This window comes from Schistocerca cancellata, chromosome 5 (genome assembly GCF_023864275.1).
Source record: "Schistocerca cancellata isolate TAMUIC-IGC-003103 chromosome 5, iqSchCanc2.1, whole genome shotgun sequence".
Taxonomy (NCBI): Eukaryota; Metazoa; Arthropoda; class Insecta; order Orthoptera; family Acrididae; genus Schistocerca; species Schistocerca cancellata.
The window spans coordinates 372,184,484-372,206,063 of record NC_064630.1 but is presented as its reverse complement, the minus strand read 5'-3'; the positions used below and the strand labels follow the sequence as shown (position 1 = coordinate 372,206,063).

General features: G+C 41.4%; 1 protein-coding gene across 3 annotated transcripts in view; it reads left to right on the top strand.

The window, feature by feature from the left end:
• LOC126187394 (osteoclast-stimulating factor 1-like) overlaps positions 1–21,580 on the top strand; it is a 112,864-nt gene that overhangs the window by 50,426 nt on the left and 40,858 nt on the right. For all 3 annotated transcript variants that reach the window (XR_007537719.1, XR_007537720.1, XM_049928448.1), the window contains exon 3: positions 2,995–3,112. Coding sequence is in view for 1 of the 3 variants with exons in the window: in XM_049928448.1 (XP_049784405.1) it covers positions 2,995–3,112 (118 nt within the window). In the remaining 2 variants the exon portion in view is untranslated. The remainder of the gene's footprint in view (positions 1–2,994; positions 3,113–21,580) is intronic.

The window sequence follows — 21,580 nt, the reverse complement described above, 5'->3', positions numbered from 1 at the left end:
ACAGTGCCGCAGACATGATACATGAACTGTAGTGGCAATCATTAAAACAACGGCGTTTCTCATTGCGACGGGATCTTCTCATTTCAACCACCAGTTTTCTCCTCCAATTGCGAAAAAATTCTGTTGGCACCCACCTACATAAGGAGAAATGATCATCATGATAAAATAAGAGAAATCAGGGCTCGCACAGAAAAATTTAAGTGCTCGTTTTTCCCGCGCACTGTTAAAGAGTGGAATGGTAGAGAGACAGCTTGAAGGTGGTTCATTGAACCCTCTGCCAGCCACTTTATTGTGAATAGCAGAGTAGTCACGTAGATGTAGATGAAATTGATCACTCTAAATTCAGAAAAATTCTTCAGTTTAAATACCCTGAATCACGTTTCAACAGTAAAAATATCATAACAATGGATACAAACGAAAGAATAGCCTCAGGGTCAAGATGTCTGTACTCGCTAAGCAATCCACTCAAAAGTAAAGCTTTGTCAATCACCACAAAGATGAAGATACACAACACTATCATCTGCTCCATAGTACTGTACGGTTCAGAAAGCTGGACGCTTACAAAGAATAAAAGAGAAAAACAGAATGGTTTCGAAAGAAAAGTGATGAGGAAAATCTGGGGACCTGTGCTGGAGAATGGCTTATGGAGAATTCGAAAGAAGAATGAAATTTATCAGTTAATGAAAAAAACCCTTATCATCTAGATATAAAAAAGTAGGAGACTGCAGTGGGCTGGACATGTGGCTAGAATGGAAAACAACAGAATCGCCAAGAAAGGATTTGAAGGAACTCTCCAGGCAACAAGACCATTGGGCCAACCTCGTACAAGGTGGAAAGATGACATAGAGGAGGACATCACAGCATTAGGAATTTCCGCAGGGTGGAGAGAGACTGCGAGAGATAGAAGGTGGTAGAAGCAGATCGTTGATGCAGCGTATGACCTGCAGGGCCTGTGATTGCTGAGGAGGAGAAGAAGAAGAAGAAGAAGAAGAAGAATTGCGTCTGTCTGTCTGTCTTTGAACATGCTAATCTCGAAACTGCTAGACGAAGTTTTATGGGGTTTTCACTGGCAACTTCAGCCTGCTCGCAGGTGCCGTGCACAATATTAGGCAGGTGTACCAATTTCTTTGGCTCTTCAGTGTAATTAATTTCTTAGACTATATTCAACTAATAGTTTTGTTAGGATGAAGTTACACGAGGCAGCTATTAATAACACAATTATACAGATATTTTCATGAAAACAAAAACTTATCTTTAGTGCACTAAGCTATTGTGAAATGTTTCCTCACTGTAACATGTATTATCTAAAGTTTTAATTGTTGTAGAAACTTTCAGTATCTGTTTAAGGATGGGATGAGACAAAAGCAGGAAATTCTACCACACACAAGTGCTGTGCTGAACAGTCATGTCAACCATTTCAGATAATATGAAACCTTTACATAACAAACAAAACTGAGGAACAGCTACCACTCGCCTATAGCTGCCACATAAACACATGTAACAGCATAGGTACTTGACTAACTTTAGAGCTACTGTACCTGGTATGGTTGCATTTTGGTATCTGTGTATGAAGTTCTCGGAATCACCATGAGAGGTCAGCACTATCGCAGTGACATTGGACTGTTGCCTGTAAACATGTGCCACGTCAGTGCTCTGGGAAGAGATCTGTGGTGGTGACATGACTCTGTTGTTGTTCTCACGTAGTGATTTGTGGAGATGGAAAAAAATCGAAATTCAAGCAGAAAAAATAGAGATTCAAGCAGTGATTAAGTACTTTGTGAAGAAAGGTATGAAAGCAAAGGACATTCATGTTGATTTCCAGAATACACTGGGAAACACTGCTCCTTCATATTCAACTGTTGCCAAGTGGACAAATGAATTTAAATTTAGTCGGGAGAGCTTAGATGATGATCCATGCAGTGGTCGGCCAAGATGTGTCACTACTCCAGAAATCATAGTAAAAGTGCACAAAATGGTCATGGAGGTTCACCAATTCAAAGTGCATGAAATTGCTCATTGCTTCCCATATGTCATCCGAAAGAATACACGAAAAAAAGCAAGGAAGAAAGTCATCCTCCATTAAGATAAGGCACACCCACATGCATGAGCCATCACCGTGGCAAAATTACATGAACTAACCCACCTTATTCACCTGATATGGCTCCGTCAGACTTCCATCTCTCCCCAAAACTGAAAATTTTTCTTGCTAGATAAAGATTCACTTCAAAAGAAGAATTGATAGCCCGAGTTGACAACTATTTTGCTGACTTGGAGGAAACTCGTTGTCGAGATGGGGTCAAAGCACTGGAACATTGTTGGACCAAGTGCGTTAATCTACAAGGAGACTAAATTGGAAAAAAAAAAAGTTTCAGTGAAGAAAATACTTTTTTTCCTATTTCATTTCGAGAACTTTTCAAACCACCCTCATAGTTGGGTGTATTTTTACTAGTGAAAGAGTGGTAGCTCAGAAGGATTTCTGCACTAGTTCATGTTTCCTTACTGTTTCGTTTGTGGACTTGGTTATTTTAGTTAATTTTTCTGTAAGCTTGGCTCCACTGTGTGAGCCATTATCTGCTTCAGTATATATCTGGCCTTGTGATAAGCCTCTGTAATGGCCCACAATTCTTTTTCCAAGATAATGTCTTACACTGCTGTCTTGAAATGACTTCACTTACCTTTCAACAGCTGCTCAGCCATCTGGTTTCATCTCTAAGTGTTAAGTAATGAGACCACAATGTTAAGTAGTTGTGGAGGTCAGATGCCTCTTAGTGTTTGTGGCTGTTGCCACCTGAGTATTCATATGTAACCTACATGACTGTTGGTAAACAAATTAGTATTTATAATTTCATGGCTGCTATTAACTAATAAATGTCAGGTATACACAGCCTTGTGTCTTGTCTGTTAATGTATGGTGTTATGTTAGTCCTTTGAGTTATTAATGTCAAACATTATTTATTTTTTGCTTAGAAAATCAAATTTATTTTTCTTTTACAGACAGATGAACTATCCTTTCAAGAAGGTGATTTGCTGTACGTGTTTGACCAAGTGACAGACCCAAATTGGTGGAAAGCCCGGTGTGGGAATAGAACTGGCCTTATCCCCAGCAATTATGGTAATTACTTTATATTTCTTCACAGTAAGCCATAAAACGAATAGAAAAACAGAAGCTCAGCAGTCATCATTAACAAGACTACACCCATGTATTAAAGAATCATATTAACTGAAATCTAAAGTTAGTATGGAAATTCAAACTTTATTATATAATTTACGTTACTTAGAAGCTAAAACTGGCAAATGAAAAATGTGAAATAAAGCTATGCACACACACACACACACACACACACACACACACACACACACACACACACAACTGGAACTCACACAAACATAACTGCCATCTCAGACAACTGGCAGTGTGGCCTCAGTTGCCTGAGGCTGCAGTCGTGGGTGTGAGTTGCATTTGCATGAGTGTGTATGTGTGTGTTTGTCATCTGATTTTGATGAAGGCCTTACTGGCCGAAAGCTAATTGTGACATACTTTTTGGTCATGCCTATCTACGACTCAGCTCTCTGCTATATAGCGAGTAGCGTCTTTCCTTTTCACAATATTGTTACATTCTGTCCTGGATTTGCCATTGTGTGACTAATAGGTTGGTAGGTAGAAATGAGTAGTACAAAGTATTAGCTTGCATAGCAAATGCTGCCATATGGATAAACCATATTACACAAATGATAAGTTATGGTATGAGGAGGCCTTTCATTCAGTGACAGAGAGCAAAAAGTTGAAATAAATAAATAAAATTATTGTGTGCTTATTTAGGCAAGTTGTTCTCTATCACAGATTGAGAGATATTCTGGAGAGGGAGATCAACATTAAATATTTAATGATAGGAGAGTTGAAAACGAGAGAAGTGGAGCGCTCAGATTGAATAGCTAAAGAAAGAGCACACTGAAAATAGAAGTACAGTTGAGGAAAAAATAATAAGACTAAATAAAATGAAAGGAGCAATGGTGAAGTGGAAGCATCAAAGAAAAGTGAACATGAGAGAAGCCATTAAATACAAAGGAGAGATGACTGAAGGAAATGAATAGATATGGAGAGGAGGTAAATGAAGGCAGAACTGGGAGAAGATACAATACAATGGGAACATTTTTCAGGTGAGAGCAGATAGTTGGTAGGAGTCATGTATGTCTTTGGCTCCTGTTATATACAGTCTAGAGGTCAATCACATACTGGTGCAAAAATAGTTGTTAGTAGAAATATTAATTGCTGGAAATTACTAAAAAAATAACAGGAGTCAATTGACATCACTCGCAAAGAACATAAGTGTTTATTTTCAACTGAAATGTTTATTAAAAATTCACTTACAGATTTTTGTGGTAAACTGTCTGCAATTGTAACTGTAACCAGTATGAGGGCTCTACTGTTAACTGACTTTGCATCAGGTTAATGTTCATTTGTTGTGTCATCAAATTCTATCACTGCGTGAACTGACAGATTTTCTAATTCCCACCTAACCATCATATTTTCAATATTACTAAGTCTCGAGACTTTGTGAACAAGTCGCTTTATCCTGCCAAAAAATCAAAGTTAAATCTCAATTCTTATTCACCCACATTCTCCAAAAATCGCATGTTACCTTTGTTGTCCATAACATGATCCCTTAACATGAGCTTGCTTTGTTCTCATTTGCTGCAACTGTCATTTTCCATTATAAGTCATGCCTTCATTGAGAGCAGTGTGCTGACAACATGCTCCTCCATATCCACATCCAGTGACGCCTATGGCTGATATGGTGGTCAGTCAGTACCATTGGGCCTTCAAGGCCTGTTCGGGCGTAGTTTAGTTTAGTTGTGCATTCATAAGTGATGTGAATCACTACATGATGCAAAAATTGCTGTTATCAAGCCAACTGACCAATTTAAATGAACAAAGTGTGCAAGATGGTGATAAATTCCATCTAAAATGGGACAGAGTTATATTAGTTATTATTAACATATTTGCAAGTGTAAGATTTGTAACTTTCTACAAGGTAGTTTTTCTATCAGTAACAACCCTTACAAACATTTTTTTTTATCCTCCACTACAGGTCCTTTCTCCTTCCACCTGTGCCAGTACAGGAAAGTTTACTTATCCCTAGCCAAAACCCAGTCCCACACACTGTTCTCGCATTGTTGCCTAACTCATGGAACCCCCCCCCCCCCCCTCCAAATGGCCTGAACATCAAATTACCCATCCCTGGCTGCAACCCTTCCTTCCACGATTACCTCTATCTATCTGCCCATAGCCCTGACCAGTGTGGTCCTAAAAAACCATGTAAGTCAGGACCAAACTTCCTCGCAATACCTTTTCTCCATTTGTAAAATTCTCCTGCTCTGCAATCTTAGATTCCTGTACCCATCTCTCTCACATTGAAACTCTTGGCCTCTAGTAACTACAGCAGCATGCAAAATGCCCTCTCATAAAACTCGTTAACTTGTTCACCACCTACTTCCGTATCCAGAGCCACCAGACCTCCCTCATAGCCAACGTACCCTGCTTCACAGACCTAGTACATTTAGCACACCCACAGAAACTCACTCCCACCACCATACATAATTCAGAATCTAAAAAGACCTGAAACATAAAACTTTCCTTTAAAATCCTTAGTCTCACAGAAGTACTCTTCTTTCCAAAGGCCGTACCTTTCACCTCCCTCCAAAATTCCATAATGGTGCACTTATTAAGGCCTCCTCTCCTTCCCCCAATCCGTTTAGTTGAAAAACTCTTTTCCACCAAACCTACCAATCAGATTCGACCCAAAAGCATTATTGAACCCTGCCTGAGCTCACTCCTCCATTCACACAACAAAGGCTTCACCACTGTGGATTTCAACTGCAGGGATTACCTGGCAGAGGGATTCTGTCAGCTGTCAGATTCATCTACCAACAAACCCCAGCACAGTTACTCCATTCCAGAAATCCAACAAGATCGCCAGTCCCTCCTCAAACGCTCAGGCCCACCCCTGAGCCTCTTGTATGAGTCTCTTTCTCTCTCCTGACCTCTACCACTCCCCACACTCCTGTCTTCTACTTGCTTCCCAACCACCCAGGAAGCACAGTTGTGGCTGTTTAACTGTGGCCCCTCTGAGATAATCTCTGCTCTTGTGGATCAACATCTTCAGCCTATTACCTGTAACCTACCATCCTATATAAAATACACCAACCATTTTCGCCACAGTTCCTGTTTCCTTACTACATGGCACCCTGTTTATCACAATTGATGCTATCTCTCTCTACACTAACATCCCCAATGGCCATGGCCTTGCTACTATTGAACAGTTTCTTTCCCAAGGAAACCTGCAACTTCCTTGCTAGTCACCATGACCAACTGTATCCCGGTTACTTCCCCTATGAAGGTATAACCTACAAGCAAATCTGTGGTGCAGCAATAGGTACCCAATCCATCCTAACCACCCGTGATCCTGAACACCTCACTTTGTTCAGATTCATTAATGATATCTTTGTGATCTGGACCAAGGGTGAGGACACCTTATCTCCTCCAGAACCTCAACACATTCTCCCCCATTTGCTTCACTTGGTCCTCCTCAACCCAACAAGCATCTTCCTTGAAGTTGACCCCTACCTCAAGGATGGCTACATCAGTAGCCTGACCATATCTAAGCTACCAACCTCCAGCAATGCCTCCACTTAGACAGCTGCCACCCACTACACACAAGAAGTCCCTTTCACATAGTCTGTCCACCTGTGGTCATCACATCTGTAGTGATGAGCAGTCTCTCAACAGATATATCAAGGATCTCACTGAGGCCTTCACAGACTGTAGTTACTCTCCTAACCTTTTTCGAAAACAGATGTCCCCTGTCTTTATCTTTTCACCACAGAGGAGCATTCCCCTCGGATCTGAGACCTGTCCCATACACCATTCCTCCTCCTCCTCTGCGTCTGTTAGCAGTTGTTTGCTGCATATTGTATGAAAGGGTAATTTAGAAAATGAGGAAATCTGCTATGTGATAGGCACGCTTATTCTTGTCACCACAGTGCGAGATTTTTCTTTCTTTAAAACAGTTCTGGGTATGTAAGAAGATTTCTTTATGACCGTAAATCATAGTTACAGGGTTTTGTTAGAATGAAAATAAGCAAAATCAGTGAAGTAATAAAACAGTTAAGAACTTTTGTTTTGAAATTGTTGTTCAACAAAAGGAACCATGAAAACAGTGTTGATTAGAACATAGTGTGACTTTTAGTAATATGTCATTTTGCAATAGTAATTTGATCTCTTACACTTAGAAATTACTTGTGGCAGTGGAGGTGCTATGAACAAATGCAACTTGCATTGTTAACGTAAAGGCTATCTAGTGCTCTGCTCCATGTCAAACATATTCGCTAGTGTTAATCAGACTGGTACTGAATTGTACGAATGCATAATTCAAAACTGCTGTTTTTTCAGAATTGGTTCATATCATCTCTTAAGGCAAGTGTTGCAAGGTTATGTCATTAGTATGGATCATGTCCTGATTATGTTGTTCATGATAAACATCAACTTTTTCAACAAGGAAAAATGAAATTGTTTCATGGCTAAAATTATGGAATGCGGACTTTGTGAAAAATTTTCTAAGGAGACCAGATCGTCCAAAATTATATCACAAAATAAGCTACTATTTTCAACATACACCCTCAACTAACTCCTTGTGAAATCTGTGCATTGAGTTAGTAGTGAGAAGAGGAGAAAAAAGGGGAACAGCATTTCTGATGTTATCAAAGAGGCAGCCAAGAATAGCAGCATTATGGAAGACTGTGTAGAAACATTAATTGCACACCTGGAAGGGAGCAGTGGAAGTTTGAACAGTACATTCATAAATGCAACACAGTCATTATTTTTATTGAGAGGTTGCAATTGACAGAGCTAAAAGCTCTGAGTACTTCTGCCAGACTGGAATGTTTTAGGACAAGTTGTTTCAGCCCAAGTGTCCGCATGAGAGTAGCTGGGGACCCCACAGGCACATGTGGGTAAACAGCTGATACATGAGCAGTCAGGCATCTGGTCCATGGACTACACAACCGTACTGTATTGTACCAGCTAAGTGAGCATACGTGGCAGGGGTGGCCTAGTAGTTCTTGTATGTGAAATAGAGCCACAAGGTGGGTAGCCTATACTAGCTGCATCTGCATGAGGGTGAGCTGAGGTGCACCTAAGCTTTATGGGGCAGTGTTGGTACTGCAAGCACTACGAAATTTCTCGTGTCAACTTAATTGTTGATCCTAAAGATTAAAATATTGTCAGTGTACCATATCCAGATAAGGTGTTAACTGCTAGTTTACTCCAAGAAAGCCTTCTCAAGAGATTATTGGAAACCATGGCGGCTGTATCCCTGGCCTCTTTTGTGCCCTTTAAATTTTAAATGTATATGATGATGATGATGATTTAAAAGAAGAGGTAGTTACTTGTTCTGAAAATGTTCAACAACAGATTGCACTCATATTAATGAGATAATTCATAACAAGAGGATTTTGGGGGATAAGGATAGGAATGGGTGTTGTATGAAATAGGTTGCAGAGGTTGAACAATTAAAGAAGACACATGCTGTAGTTGCTTTGAAATTAACCAACTATAGGGCAACCAGGAGAGTTGGGTCTTGTCTCTAGGTTGAAGATAGCAGTACAAAGTTTACTTGGAGTAAGCACTTCTGTGGGTTCAGGTGTGAGGTCTAGGGACGGGCCTAAAATTTTAAAGAGCTTTTACATGCCTGCCTGGAGCTGGCAGTGTCATTGAGCCCCTGCAGGCCACTCATTATTATACTTCCATTGTTCCCACTGTGGACGTAATGATACAGATAGCTATCAGTTTTGAGAGAATGAAAAGTATAAGTTAGGCAATGATTAAAAGGGGCCATGATAGAAGCACCTAAGAAATGATGGTGCAATATGCTGGATATAAGGACTTCCTAATGTAACTGTAAGGGATGGTTTCATAAGAAGCTGGATACTCGAGGTTGGCTGTAAGCAAAAGTGTAATATAGGGGAGAGATTCTGAGAATTTCAGGTTCAGAATATGAATAAATGTTCTGCCTGTGCATGTGTAGTTAGATTTCTAAGCCCAAATAACCTTTTCAGCATTTTGTCCCTCCACAGTGTTTTGCCATAAGGGCCATGGCTCTTGTGCTTGTGGATGCTTTTACTGAAAAAATAACCATGGACAATCTCATAACTGGTTACACTTTGCTGTTTCTAGAGACATCTGACATACAACTTCTTACGTTGGTGCATAAGTTTGTAGCATTTTTGTTTTGCATGTTGGTATTCCAGTTACTATGTGTTTCTTCTTCTTCTTCTTCTTCTTCTTCTTCTTCTTCTTCTTCCCCGGTTGTCATTTAAATGGAATGCCAAGCAGAGAAATCAGAATTACCGACGTACTCTTCTGTTCAGAGTTCAATAAAGGATTGACAGCAGTGAAGGCAACCAGAAACATTTGTGCTGTGTTTGGGGATAATGCCATTGGACAGAGCATGGAAAGAAAATGATTTTCTCATTTTAAGAATTGTTTTGACATTAGTAACTCTCCAAGTTTGGAATTTGAAGAACATTGTTTAAAAATGTTAATCCACAATGATCCATTTCATTGTACTCAAGAACTGGCAAATATGATGGACTGTACTAATTCCACCATTGTGTGACATTTGTATGCAGTGGGGAAGGTTAAAAAATTCGGGTGTATGGTGACCATAAACTGTAAGCCAAAATCACAAAAATCTGCATGTGGTAATATGTATCCTATATCTTTACTGGTGATGAGAATTGGTGTCTCTATGCTAACATAAGGAAAAGAAAGGAATGGTTGAGCATAAACAAAAGCAGCAACTGCCCATACAAAGACTTTCATGCATCCACGAAAGATAATGATATGCATCTGATGAAAGAGCAATAGTGTGGTGTACAAGGAATTGCTACCCCAAGGTGTAACCATCACTGTTGACATTTATTGTCAATAGCTGAGATGTCTTTCAGGTGCAATCAAAGAACAATGATCAGAAAGACAGCGTGAAGTGATACTACTCCGTGATAACCTTGGCCTGCATACAGGAGTGGGGTTGGGAAGAGATTCCACACTTGCCTTATTTACATGATCGTGAGCCCTCAGATTTTCACCTTTTCCACTCTGTGCCGTACAACCTTCAAGGAACTTCCTTTTCAGATGAAAATGGGCTCCGAACATGGATTGATAAGTGTTTGCCTCGAAACCCCGTGATTTCTACAGTTGCAGAGTCAAAAAAAGGTACCCCAACATTGGCAGACTGTTGTAAATATTTAATATACAATATTGATAACTAAACAATGCACCAATCCAAGATATACGCCAACTCGTGTTTAACTATTAGTGTAGCTTTGTGTCACCATGGTGAGCAAGCTGTTACTTAGTACAAATATACACACCCAGAGAGTCGGTACTGTAACATACATTACCCTGCTGCAGAGTACACATCTTACTGTCTCCCCAGGGGGCTCACCGCTCTTTGGCGGGTTCGTGCTTGGCTGCCACGGGTGCCAGCCTCTGCTGCATCTCTTCTCTTCCACACTGCATGTCTAACCTCTTGCTATTCTTTTTCCCCTCCCTTGGTGAACATGTCTGGGGAGTTTTTCAGAACGTGTTCCACATTTTCAGTGGCTGACATCAGAACAGTCTCACCATTGTTTTTTGTTCCTTTTCTCTTTGTTCACCTTCTCTGATCTTTCCTCTGCTTCAGCGTTTGAGGTTCCTCTTTTTATTCTTCCTCCTTGTGCGCTCCTGAAGGCCGACCCACGTGTCTGACATGTAACAGGTGACTGCGTAATGTGTAATTACCAGCTCCAGGTTGACTGGTAGGGTTTGCATGTACCCCCTGGTACTGATCAGGCCCAGGGAGAGGTGATTACCTAAGCTGCTACCTTCCCAAATTGCCAGTTGGCCCCTCTGTCAGGTGTTCAGAAGGTGTGACCTGAGTTGCGAACAATCACCTAATGTGGGTGAGCCCCACTCTGAGGGGGGACCCCTGTTGGAAGGCGCGCACCATCAGAGATGCTGGCAATCATGGGGGATTTTCTTACAATGAGCCAATCATCATCTTTGCAGTCAATGTCTACCAAACGTAAATGGAATGAAGCTTCCAATCCAAAGACCCTCCTAGCTATACCATGGTTCCTCGTGGTTTCACGTACTGAAGACAGTCAGTACTTTGCAATGGTAAATCTGTTTCTCATTCAGAAAAGTGTTGATGGTCCTGTGAAATCCTGTTCTCTTTTATGCAGTGGCACTCTGCTTTTGAAGACTACTTGTGATTCCAAAGCACTACTGCTTCCCATGGTGTTGTTTGCACTAGGCAGCTCGATGGTCTGAGCGTGGCAGAAATCCTAATGTATCTCTCTGATCATGGTGCCATTGCAGTCCATTGGGTGATAAAAGAGGTAGATGCATCCTTAGTGCCCACACATGCTCTTTTTCTCACTTGAGTGGTGCTCCTGTCCAAGATCAAAGCGGGCTATGAAGTTACCACAATCTGACTGTACATTCCGAACCCAATGCACTGCTATGAGTGTCATCATTTCAACCACAACTGGCCAAATGTGTAACATGGGGTAGGGATGTGCATAAGGGCGATTGTCTGCCTCCTCCTACCTGCTGTATCAACTGCAATGGTGACCATGCCACCTCCTCTCGAGATTGTTGTGAAATTGCCCAGTGTCATGGTAGCATTGCCATCTCCTTGTTCAGCTCTGCAACAAGCCAACAAACATTCGCCTTCTGGGGCAAAGTCACGTGCTACACAACAAGCAGGCTGGAAAGTACAGAAGGCATACTCCCATGAAGACTTCCTGCATCCCTCAAGACAACAAACACCTGAGTCTTCCTCTGCCAACCGGAAAGGCTCCAAGAAGTCAAACAAATGCAAATGGTTTTCTGCTTCGCCGACTCAGAGATTGTCTTCGACGAAGTCGCAACACAATACCCTCACCCGTCCAACTTCCGTGTCACTGGTGCACACTGCCCACTGTTTTCCTGGCCTGGGCTCTGCAGAGAGAATGCCGACACCTCTGTAGATCTCGTGGAGCAGGATCCTCCAGCCTTTGCACCTGTAACAGAGAGTCTTTGAAGGCTAGCATTTGGCAGCCACCGAGGTGACACCCCTTCATTTTTTCTCTCCACCACTTACCTCGTTAAGACTCGTCAATGGAATGTTCGTGGCCTTTGATCAGAGAGGATTTACAGCTGCTCTTAGAATCACAGCATTTGCTTGTTCTGTGCCTCCAGGAAACAAAATTGTGTCCTCATGATCACTTTGAGCTCTTGTATTTCTTTCTGGTTCTTGTTGACCCCCACCCCCCCCCACCCCCGCGCCACCTCCCCACGAAGACAGCATATCGTCTCATGCGGGAGTCAGCTGCTGCTCATATGGGATGAAATTCAAAGTCAACCCATCTCCCTTACTACCAATCTTCAGGCTGTTGCAATTCGCCTTTTCCTTCCTCACTTGACCTATCTCCATTGTACCGTTTACATCCCTCTGTCATTCGAAGCCACACCAGGGTAGACTTCCTCCAGCTTATTGGGAAGCTATGTCAGCCCTTTCTGATGCTCAGTGACTTTAATGAGCACAATCACCTTTGGGGTCCTCCCAGAACCTGTCAGAGAGGTGCCCTCTTCGTTGACCTTCTCAATCAACTTAACCACCTCTGCCTGAACACAGAGGCACTCATGTTCCTTTCAGACTCCACGCACACCTATTTCCATTTGGTCCTATCCTGCTGCACTGCCCAACTTGCCCATCATCTCGAGTGGTCCGTTTTCTGACACATGCTCGAGTGACCATTTCTCGTGTGCTATCCATTTGCTGACTCCTACCCCACCTACGTGCACACCCAAATGGCAGCTTACTAAGGCCAAGTGGAGGCTTTACTCCTTCAACGAACAACATTTTCCCAGAATGAAATTTTCACTCTGCAGCGGAGTGTGCTCTGATATGAAACTTCCTGGCAGATTAAAACTGTGTGCCGGAGCAAGACTCGGGACCTTTGCCTTTCGTGGGCAAGTGCTCTACCATCTGAGGTACCCAAGCACGACTCACGACCCATCCTCACAGCTTCAATTCTGGTAGAGCACTTGCCTACGAAAGGCAAAAGTCCCAAGTTCGAGTCTCGGTGCGGCACACAGTTTTAATCTGCCAGGAAGTTCCATATCAGCACACACTCTGCTGCAGAGTGAAAATTTCATTTTGGAAACATCCCCCAGGCTGTGGCTAAGCCATGTCCCCGCAGTATCCTTTCTTCCAGGAGTGCTAGTTCTCCAGGTTCGCAGAAGAGCTTCTGTAAAGTTTGGAAGGTAGGAGACGAGTTACTGGCAGAATTGAAGCTGTGAGGATGGGTCGTGAGTCGTGCTTGGGTAACTCAGTTGGTAGAACACTTGCCTGCGACAGGCAAAGGTCCCCAGTTCGAGTCTTGGTCTGCCACACAGTTTTAATCTGCAGGAAGTTTCAAAATTTCCCCAGTTGTGATGACCACGTAGAATATCGTACAAATGTTATCCTTACAATCGCAGAACATTCCATTCTTCACACTTCCTCTTTACCAAGCCAAATCCTGATCTGTTGGTGGACTGAGGCATGTCGTGACACAATTCACACATGGAGATGTGCTCTCCGCATTTTTAACAGTCATCCTACAATAACAAACTGCATTCATTATAAATAGTTGCGTGCACAGTGTCGTTGCATTCTTTGGGATAGCAAAACGCTAGCTGGATTTCATTCACTAGCTCTTTACAGTTCCACTCCCTCTTTCGTCGTGTGGGCCCACCTCCAACGGCTCTCTGGGACCAAGATCTGTTCCCCAATTTCCGGCCTGACAGTGGCAGATGATGACCAAGTGGACCCTATTGTTACCGCCAACATCTTGGGCCACCATTTTGCAAAGATTTAGAGCTGCTACCACTATCACCTTGCCCTCCTCTGTTGGACACGAGTGGAGGAGGCTTGGCCAATACCCTTCTCTTCTCGGGAATCGTGAGTGCTATAATGCCACCTTTACTAGAAGGGAGCTAGATTGTGATCTCACTTTGTCCTGATCCTCCGCCCTAGGGCCAAACGATCTCCATATTCAGATGTTGTAGAATGTTTCTTTTGTTTGCAAGCACTTTCTGCTTTATACGTACAACTGCATCTGGGCAGAAGGCATGTTTCCCAGACGCTGGCGTGAAGCCACTGTCTTACCCATACCTCAGACTGATAAGGACAAACACATTCCTTCTAGCTACCACCCCATTTCTCTCACCAGCTGTGTTTGCAAGGTGATGGAACGTGTGATTCATGTCCGGTTGGTATGGTGGCTCGAGTATTGCGCAATTTATTAACCACTGCACAGTGTGGATTTGGAGTGCACCATTGTGCAGTTGACCATCTCATCACTTTGTCCACTCATGATATGAATGGTTTTCTGTGGAAATTCCAAACCGTGGCCGTGTTTTCGATTTGGAGAAAGCCCACAACACCTGCTGGAGGACTGGTATCCTCTGTACTTTCTACATGTGGGGCTTCTGTGGCCACATGCCCCCATTTCCTTAAGGAACTATTAAAAAACCGAGTTTTCAAGGTATGTAAGTGTTCTGCCTTGTTGGATACCTTTATCCAGGAAAATGGTGTGCCTCAGGGTTCCGTCTTGATTGCCGTCCTCTTTGCTATCGCCATTAACTCTGTAATGGTCTGTCTCCCGCAGGGCATCTCCAGCTCCCTTTTTGTTGACGATTTTGCCACCTATTGCAGATCTCCACAGACGTCTCATTGAGTGGCATCTTCAGCAATGTCTCAATCGTTTTCACTCATAAGCATCAACAGTACCTTTGTGTACACTGATTGCTCTCGACTGACCATGCTGTCGGGTGTGCCTTTGTCATTGGCACCAATGTTTTTTAGTATCTGCTTTCGGAACACTGCTCAGTATGGACAGCAGAGCTCTTCGCCCTGTATCAGGCACCAGAGTACATCTGGTGACAGTTTTTTCGTCATCTGCTCAGACTCTCTCAATGCCCTTCAAAGCCTCTGTGTGCTGTACACCATCCATCTCTTAGTTCAATGGGTCCAGGAAAGCTGTCACTTGCTCACTTTGGCTTCACCACTGGCCGTCCATTTGTGGGAACAAGCTCAGAGTTGTTAAGCCTCTGACGGCGGCTTGGACGACCTCGTCTCGGCCCTCTCACGCCAGGAGATCATTTTAGCTAGGTTGTCTATCGGGCACTGTCTTTTTAGCCATTACCATTTGTTCACTGGTGCTCCCCGACTGCTTTGTGCTCATTGCGCTCAACCTTTGACAGTCTGCCATTTCCTGGTGGAATGCCTTTTTTTAGCCACTTACGTTTTCATTTGTATTTGTTGTCCGAGTTATTGGCTGTTTTAGTGAATGACCCAGGGCTGTTTACCACATTTTACTTTTTATCTGTAGACATACGAAGAAGGCCATTTAAATTTTAATTCATGACCTCTGTTTCTCTATGGCATATTTTATAGACCTTTCTCCACATCCCTGTTTTTAGCTGTCTTATCTTCCATCGATAGGGATTAACATGGAGTCATTTTTAACTCCTCTCTTTGTCTTCGTGTTCTACCATTCTGACCAGAGTTGTTTTTGAACCCTAAAACAAAAACAAACAAAAAACTTAGTTTCTTATGGCCATATTGTATTACTGACAGTGAGAAAAAACATTATCCTTTCCTACATGCTTGCCTGTTCTACAGAATGTCCCATTGTAGAATTATTATTGTGAACGAGAGCTGACTCACCAGTTGGTGGCTCACTTACCCCTTCTTAGTGGAATGAGAAGACCAGTTGGTGCCTCACTTACCCCTTCTTAGTGGAATGAGAAGGGTAAATATTGCTATGTTTAAAGTATATCGACAATGGAAAAGACTGTATTGTACCTGTACATATGCATCTTTCAAAAGTACACGTACTGCTTGTCAGCATACAGTGCCTTATTAATTGAGCTAAAAGATTAAAATAATGGTGACCAACAACTGAGTTAATAGATGCAATTTGTCAGTGCAGTACCCTCAGGAAACTGCAGCATCATCCTAAGGATAATGCCCCCTGCTAGTAAGTCTACTGTATGCTCTTTGTGTGAGCTGTAATAGTAAATACAGTTTTCATCTGTTATAATTGGTTGGCAAAAGAAATATTTTTTACTAAAACTACAAGAACCTAAATATTTATAAAATTTTCTTAAATTACATGAGGTGTGTTCAAAAAGTATAGAACTTTGTTTCCTTCATGGATCAATGAAGTGCAGATGACTTTCTTCAGTGGGGTTTTGGTAGAAGACCTTCAGGCACAATGATTTTTTCCCACGAGCAGAAAACGTTGTTCATTGGCAGTGAGCTTATGAGTAAGGACATATATTGAGCATTCATCAGATTCCATTAAGTTGTAAAATGCTGGAAAATATTGAGCAGCAAAACACAAAACAGTATCAGATTTTACTAAAAGCTTGGTTGTACTCAAGTGAAAACCATTTTCAAGGTTCAACAGACTCTCTGGGATGTTGCTATGAGCAACTTGTGAATAAAGGAATTGGTAAAACTGCTTCAAAGATGGCTGCAAATCAGTGGATAGTAAACTGCATTCAAGCAGACCCTCTTCAAGCTGAAATGACAATGTCATTGAGCAAGTGAAGGCTTTAAACCATTGCATCACAGTATGAGAACTTTCAAATGAGAAGAAACGGGTAAGCATTGAATTGGTACATTTAATTTTGGCTGTCAGTTTGTTCAAGAGGAGACAATCTGCAAAAGTCATCCCGAAACTGTTGATAATGAAGCAGAAGGAACACTGGTTGGAAATGGCACAGGATGTGTTGAAAAATGCAAACATTATTCCCAACTGTCCGAACATCATGATCACATGTGATGAGACATAGGGTTAGGGGTAACACTAAGATGCAGTCGTCATAGTGGGAACATCCTGTGGCTGTAATATCAATGAGTCACTATTGGAATCGACCATCTCGTACAAATATGTGGGTGTAACACTTTGTATGGATATGAAATGGAATGATCACATAGGCCCAGTTGTGGGTAAAGCAGATAGTAGTCTTTGGTTTATTGGTAGAATACTGGGGGAAGTGCAATCAGTCTATTAAAGAGCTTGCTTACAAATAACTCATGCGACCCATCCTAGGACATTGCTCAAGTGTGTGGGACCTGTACCAGATAGGAATAACAGAGGATATTGAACATATCCAGAGAAGGGCTGCAAGAATGGTCACAGGTTTGTTTACTCCCTGGGAGAGTGTCACAGAGACACTGAAGAAACTGAAATGGCAGACTCTTGAAGATAGACGTAAACTATCACAAGAAAGTCTATTAACAAAGTTTGAAGAACCAACCTTAAATGATAACGCTAGGAATATACTGCAACCCCTATGTATCGCTTGCACAGTGATTGTGAGTGTAAGATTAGAATAATTACTGCATGCACAGATGCATTCAAAGGATCATTATTCCCATGCCCCATACACAAATGCCCCTGAAATGAACAATTGAAGAGAAGATGACATGCAAAATACAATGGCTCAACTGATCCCCATTCCAAAAGATGTGTGTTTCCAACAATGGTGGGAGTGCTGTGGGAAGTCTTGCACCCCTATCGCAGAGACTAATTTGAAGGGGATTGCATCTCTGTACCTCCAACCAGTAAATGTACTTCTGCCAACCAGAGATCTTTAACACGCCTCTTATTATCCAGCTTATGGACTCGATGTTGCAGTTATTAAGTTTATTGTTATAATTGGGCGATAAATTAAACATGAACTGCCAGATGATAGTGTGACTCTCAAAATTAGTAGCTATGTGTTTTTAATGTTGTCTTATTGTTTGTTGTATGTTAAACATAATTTATATTTCTTATGGTGCTTCCTCTTCCCATTTCTTTTCTGGAAAGAAATGGGGAAAATCATTGCATTCATTATGTTTCCATTTCTTAAAGATGAACCATTTGTGAGACATTGCTCAAGGTGGACTTGTTACAGTGACTGTCCACCTTAAAGCAGTTTATTTATAAACTTTCAGTCTCTCATATGAAAAGAGGTCTCTTGCCCTAAGAATACTTGATACAATCCAGTGTGGTATTTGCATTTCAACTAGGTCCATAACTAAGACATTTCTCTGTAATCTTGCTGCAGATTTGTTTCCATGTTTCCAGTAAATATTTTTAGTGCTTTAATCAGACTATCAGCTCTTTTTAGTTATTCATCAAAATAAAAGTACCATTATATTAACACCTGAAAAGGTAGTGTGTGTTTCATACATACAGCCTAATATGTAACACAAGTGTCCAAAATTGTAACTAGTTAAGCAGTTTCGCCAAATGTCATGACACGAACTTTCAGGTATCAACTAAAGTGTGTTCATAAAGTTGATATACTTTGTGTGACAAAAAAGGTTATGCACCCAGAAGATATGGTTGAATATTACTGTAACTTCATACATTTACACGCCATTAGCAGGTATGTAAATGATTAGAGATGCACTTTTGTGTAATTGATAGAATGGCCACCACCATCCATTAGTGTTGTTAGTGTTTAGTGTTCTTACTTCGTAATCCATTCATATTTGTGCCTGCCATCTGAGAACAGGTAATGGACTCCCTGCACATTCTGCGTCATGCCACACCATTGGTCAGAGATTGTAAGCAGCTGGACTATGGAATTAATATCTCATGCATTAGGCTGCTGCTAATGCAGCAGCACAAATGACTACATTTAGAGTGATGCCGTGACCACGAGGCAGAGACTGCTGATGTATGGCATTGCATTGTGTCCAGCAATGAATCATGGTACTGCATTACCCCAGATTCTTCCTATGTTTTGGACAGGAACAGTGTTGGTACTCCTGGCATCATGATATGGGGCATCATTGGATATTTCTTCTGATCACAGCTGGTAGTGACTGAGGGAACTCTGATGGCACAACAGTATGTCAAGGACATCCTGCATTCTGATGTGTTACCTCTAGTGTGACAGTATTGTGACGCCATTTTCCAATGGGACAGTGCACATCCACACATGGCATGTGTGTCTATGACCTGTCTGTGTTGTTGAGTTACTGCTGTGGCCACCAATATCCACAGATGTGTCCCCATAAAATGTGTAGGACCAGCTCATCAGATGCCAGCTCTGCCCCACTGCCATTGTCAAAGATATCAAGGACCAGTTACAACAGTTGTTAGCCAACTTGGCTCAGGAGAGGATACAACACTTTGACACCCCCTTCCAACTGAATCAGTTTATAAATCCAGGCCATAGTGTGTACAGCGTCATACTGATAAGTGGGCTCATACTACCAAGTTTTTCATAGATTTTACTGTATTTTATAATCGCTGAAATGACAGCACACACCGTCTTAAACTGTAAAATTTCATTTATTCCCACTCCATTTCTAGGAGATTCAGATTTTTGTCAGGCAGTGTTCTTTTTTTAATTTGATACTGTTATTATGTTACTTTTCAACACTAATCATACAACAGATTAAAACAAAACAAACATTCAAAGGAATAAAAATTTAATTTCTTTAAGCAGCAGATAATGGTGCTTATGTTTGTCTCTGAACAGATTTTCTAGGTGTACAAACTGCATCTGCAAGTTGAATCATGAAATGTTGAAACTAGAAAACAACTTCAGCACTGGTAGTAACAAAAGAAAATAAGGTACATAATTTTCAGAGCAGTTAGTTTCTCTGACCTGTGAGTTTTGAAGATAGTCTTTTCTTTGGTAGTGAACAGCAAAATACAAGGAGTTGTAAGATTTAGGCAAGCAGCAACAGCAATAGAGGGAGAGGGAAAGTCCTAATCCAAGCCACACCCATATGGATGCACAAAGTGCAGGAAAAATTATTTTGATTATCATGTTTGACCTGTTGAAAACTCAAGCCACTATATTCAGAATCACATAAGTTGATACATTATATTTCTTTTGGAACTTCATACACTCCGATTGAAAAAGTCTTTTACAGTACACTGCCCCGTACCAGCTATTATACAGGGTGTTACAAAAAGGTATGGCCAAACTTTCAGGAAACATTCCTCACACACAAAGAAAGAAAATATGTTATGTGGACATGTGTCTGGAAACGTTTACTTTCCATGTTAGAGCTAATTTTATTACTTCTCTTCAAATCACATTAATCATGGAATGGAAACACACAGCAATAGAATGTACCAGCGTGACTTCAAACACTTTGTCACAGGAAATGTTCAAAATATCCTCCGTTAGCGAGGATACATGCATCCACCCTCCGTCGCATGGAATCCCTGATGCAGCCCTGGAGAATGGCGTATTGTATCACAGCTGTCCACAATACGAGCATGAAGAGTCTCTACAGTACATTTGGTAGCGGGATTGCGTAGACAAGAGCTTTCAAATGCCCCCATAAATGAAAGTCAAGAGGGTTGAAGTCAGGAGAGCGTGGAGGCCATGGAATTGGTCCGCCTCTACCAATCCATCGGTCACCGGATCTGTTGTTGACAAGCGTACGAACACTTCGATTGAAATGTGCAGGAGCTCCACCGTGCATGAACCATATGTTGTCATTCTAGCAGCACAGGTAGAGTATCCCGTATGAAATCACGATAACGTGCTCCATACTGACGGAACATGAAAATTAAGCTCTAACATGGAAACTAAGCGTTTCCGGACACATGTCCACATAACATCTTTTCTTTATTTGTGTGTGAGAAATGTTTCCTGAAAGTTTGGCTGTACCTTTTTGTAACACCCTGTATTTGTTACCTGTTGTATAAATTTTTTATCAATAAACATCTGCAAAATTTAATTATTAGCATACTGGTTATGGAGTGTTATTATTCAGTTTGCAATGCACTAAATTTGAGACAAATATAAGGAAACTTGTATATAAAAACAGAGGATTATGTATTAAGAAACTCAGAATTTATTAAATTAATTTACAGTTGCACTAACATCATTGATAGGGTGGGGGGGGGGGGGGGGGGGGGGCGAGGTGAGGCGAGAGACTAGCAATGAAACCTGTGCCCTATATATTTGCAATCAGCTTCATTGTGGGGATGGGAAGCTGTCGATTTAGTCATAGCCTGAAGTAGTTCAGTGACTAAATACCACCTTACTGATCTGCATATCACAGATGTTACTTAAAAAGTTCACACAAATTCTAATGACGTCTGTTCCATACACAGTAACTCTAGTAAAATTTGTAACAAAAGAAATGGAAAGGGACCTTGATCTACCTCATTAGTACTCAAAAGCACCTACCTTTAAGACATTAACATTGCAATTAAGAGGTTGCACCATAGTTACTTTCTCTGACATTCAAATTTAACATTATTATGAACATAACTGTACTGTGTTGATGCAGTCCCATGTGGAACATTCAAAGCTAATGTAGTTTTAATTAAGGTTTAAGATGTTTCTCAAGATCATGTGTTGGGATTTATTATTAATGATAAATTGCAGAGCCAACATTTTGTCCACAACTTATGTTGGGTGAGTCTTCCGGGATAACTGAAACATTCACACAGTTACTAATTTGCATTG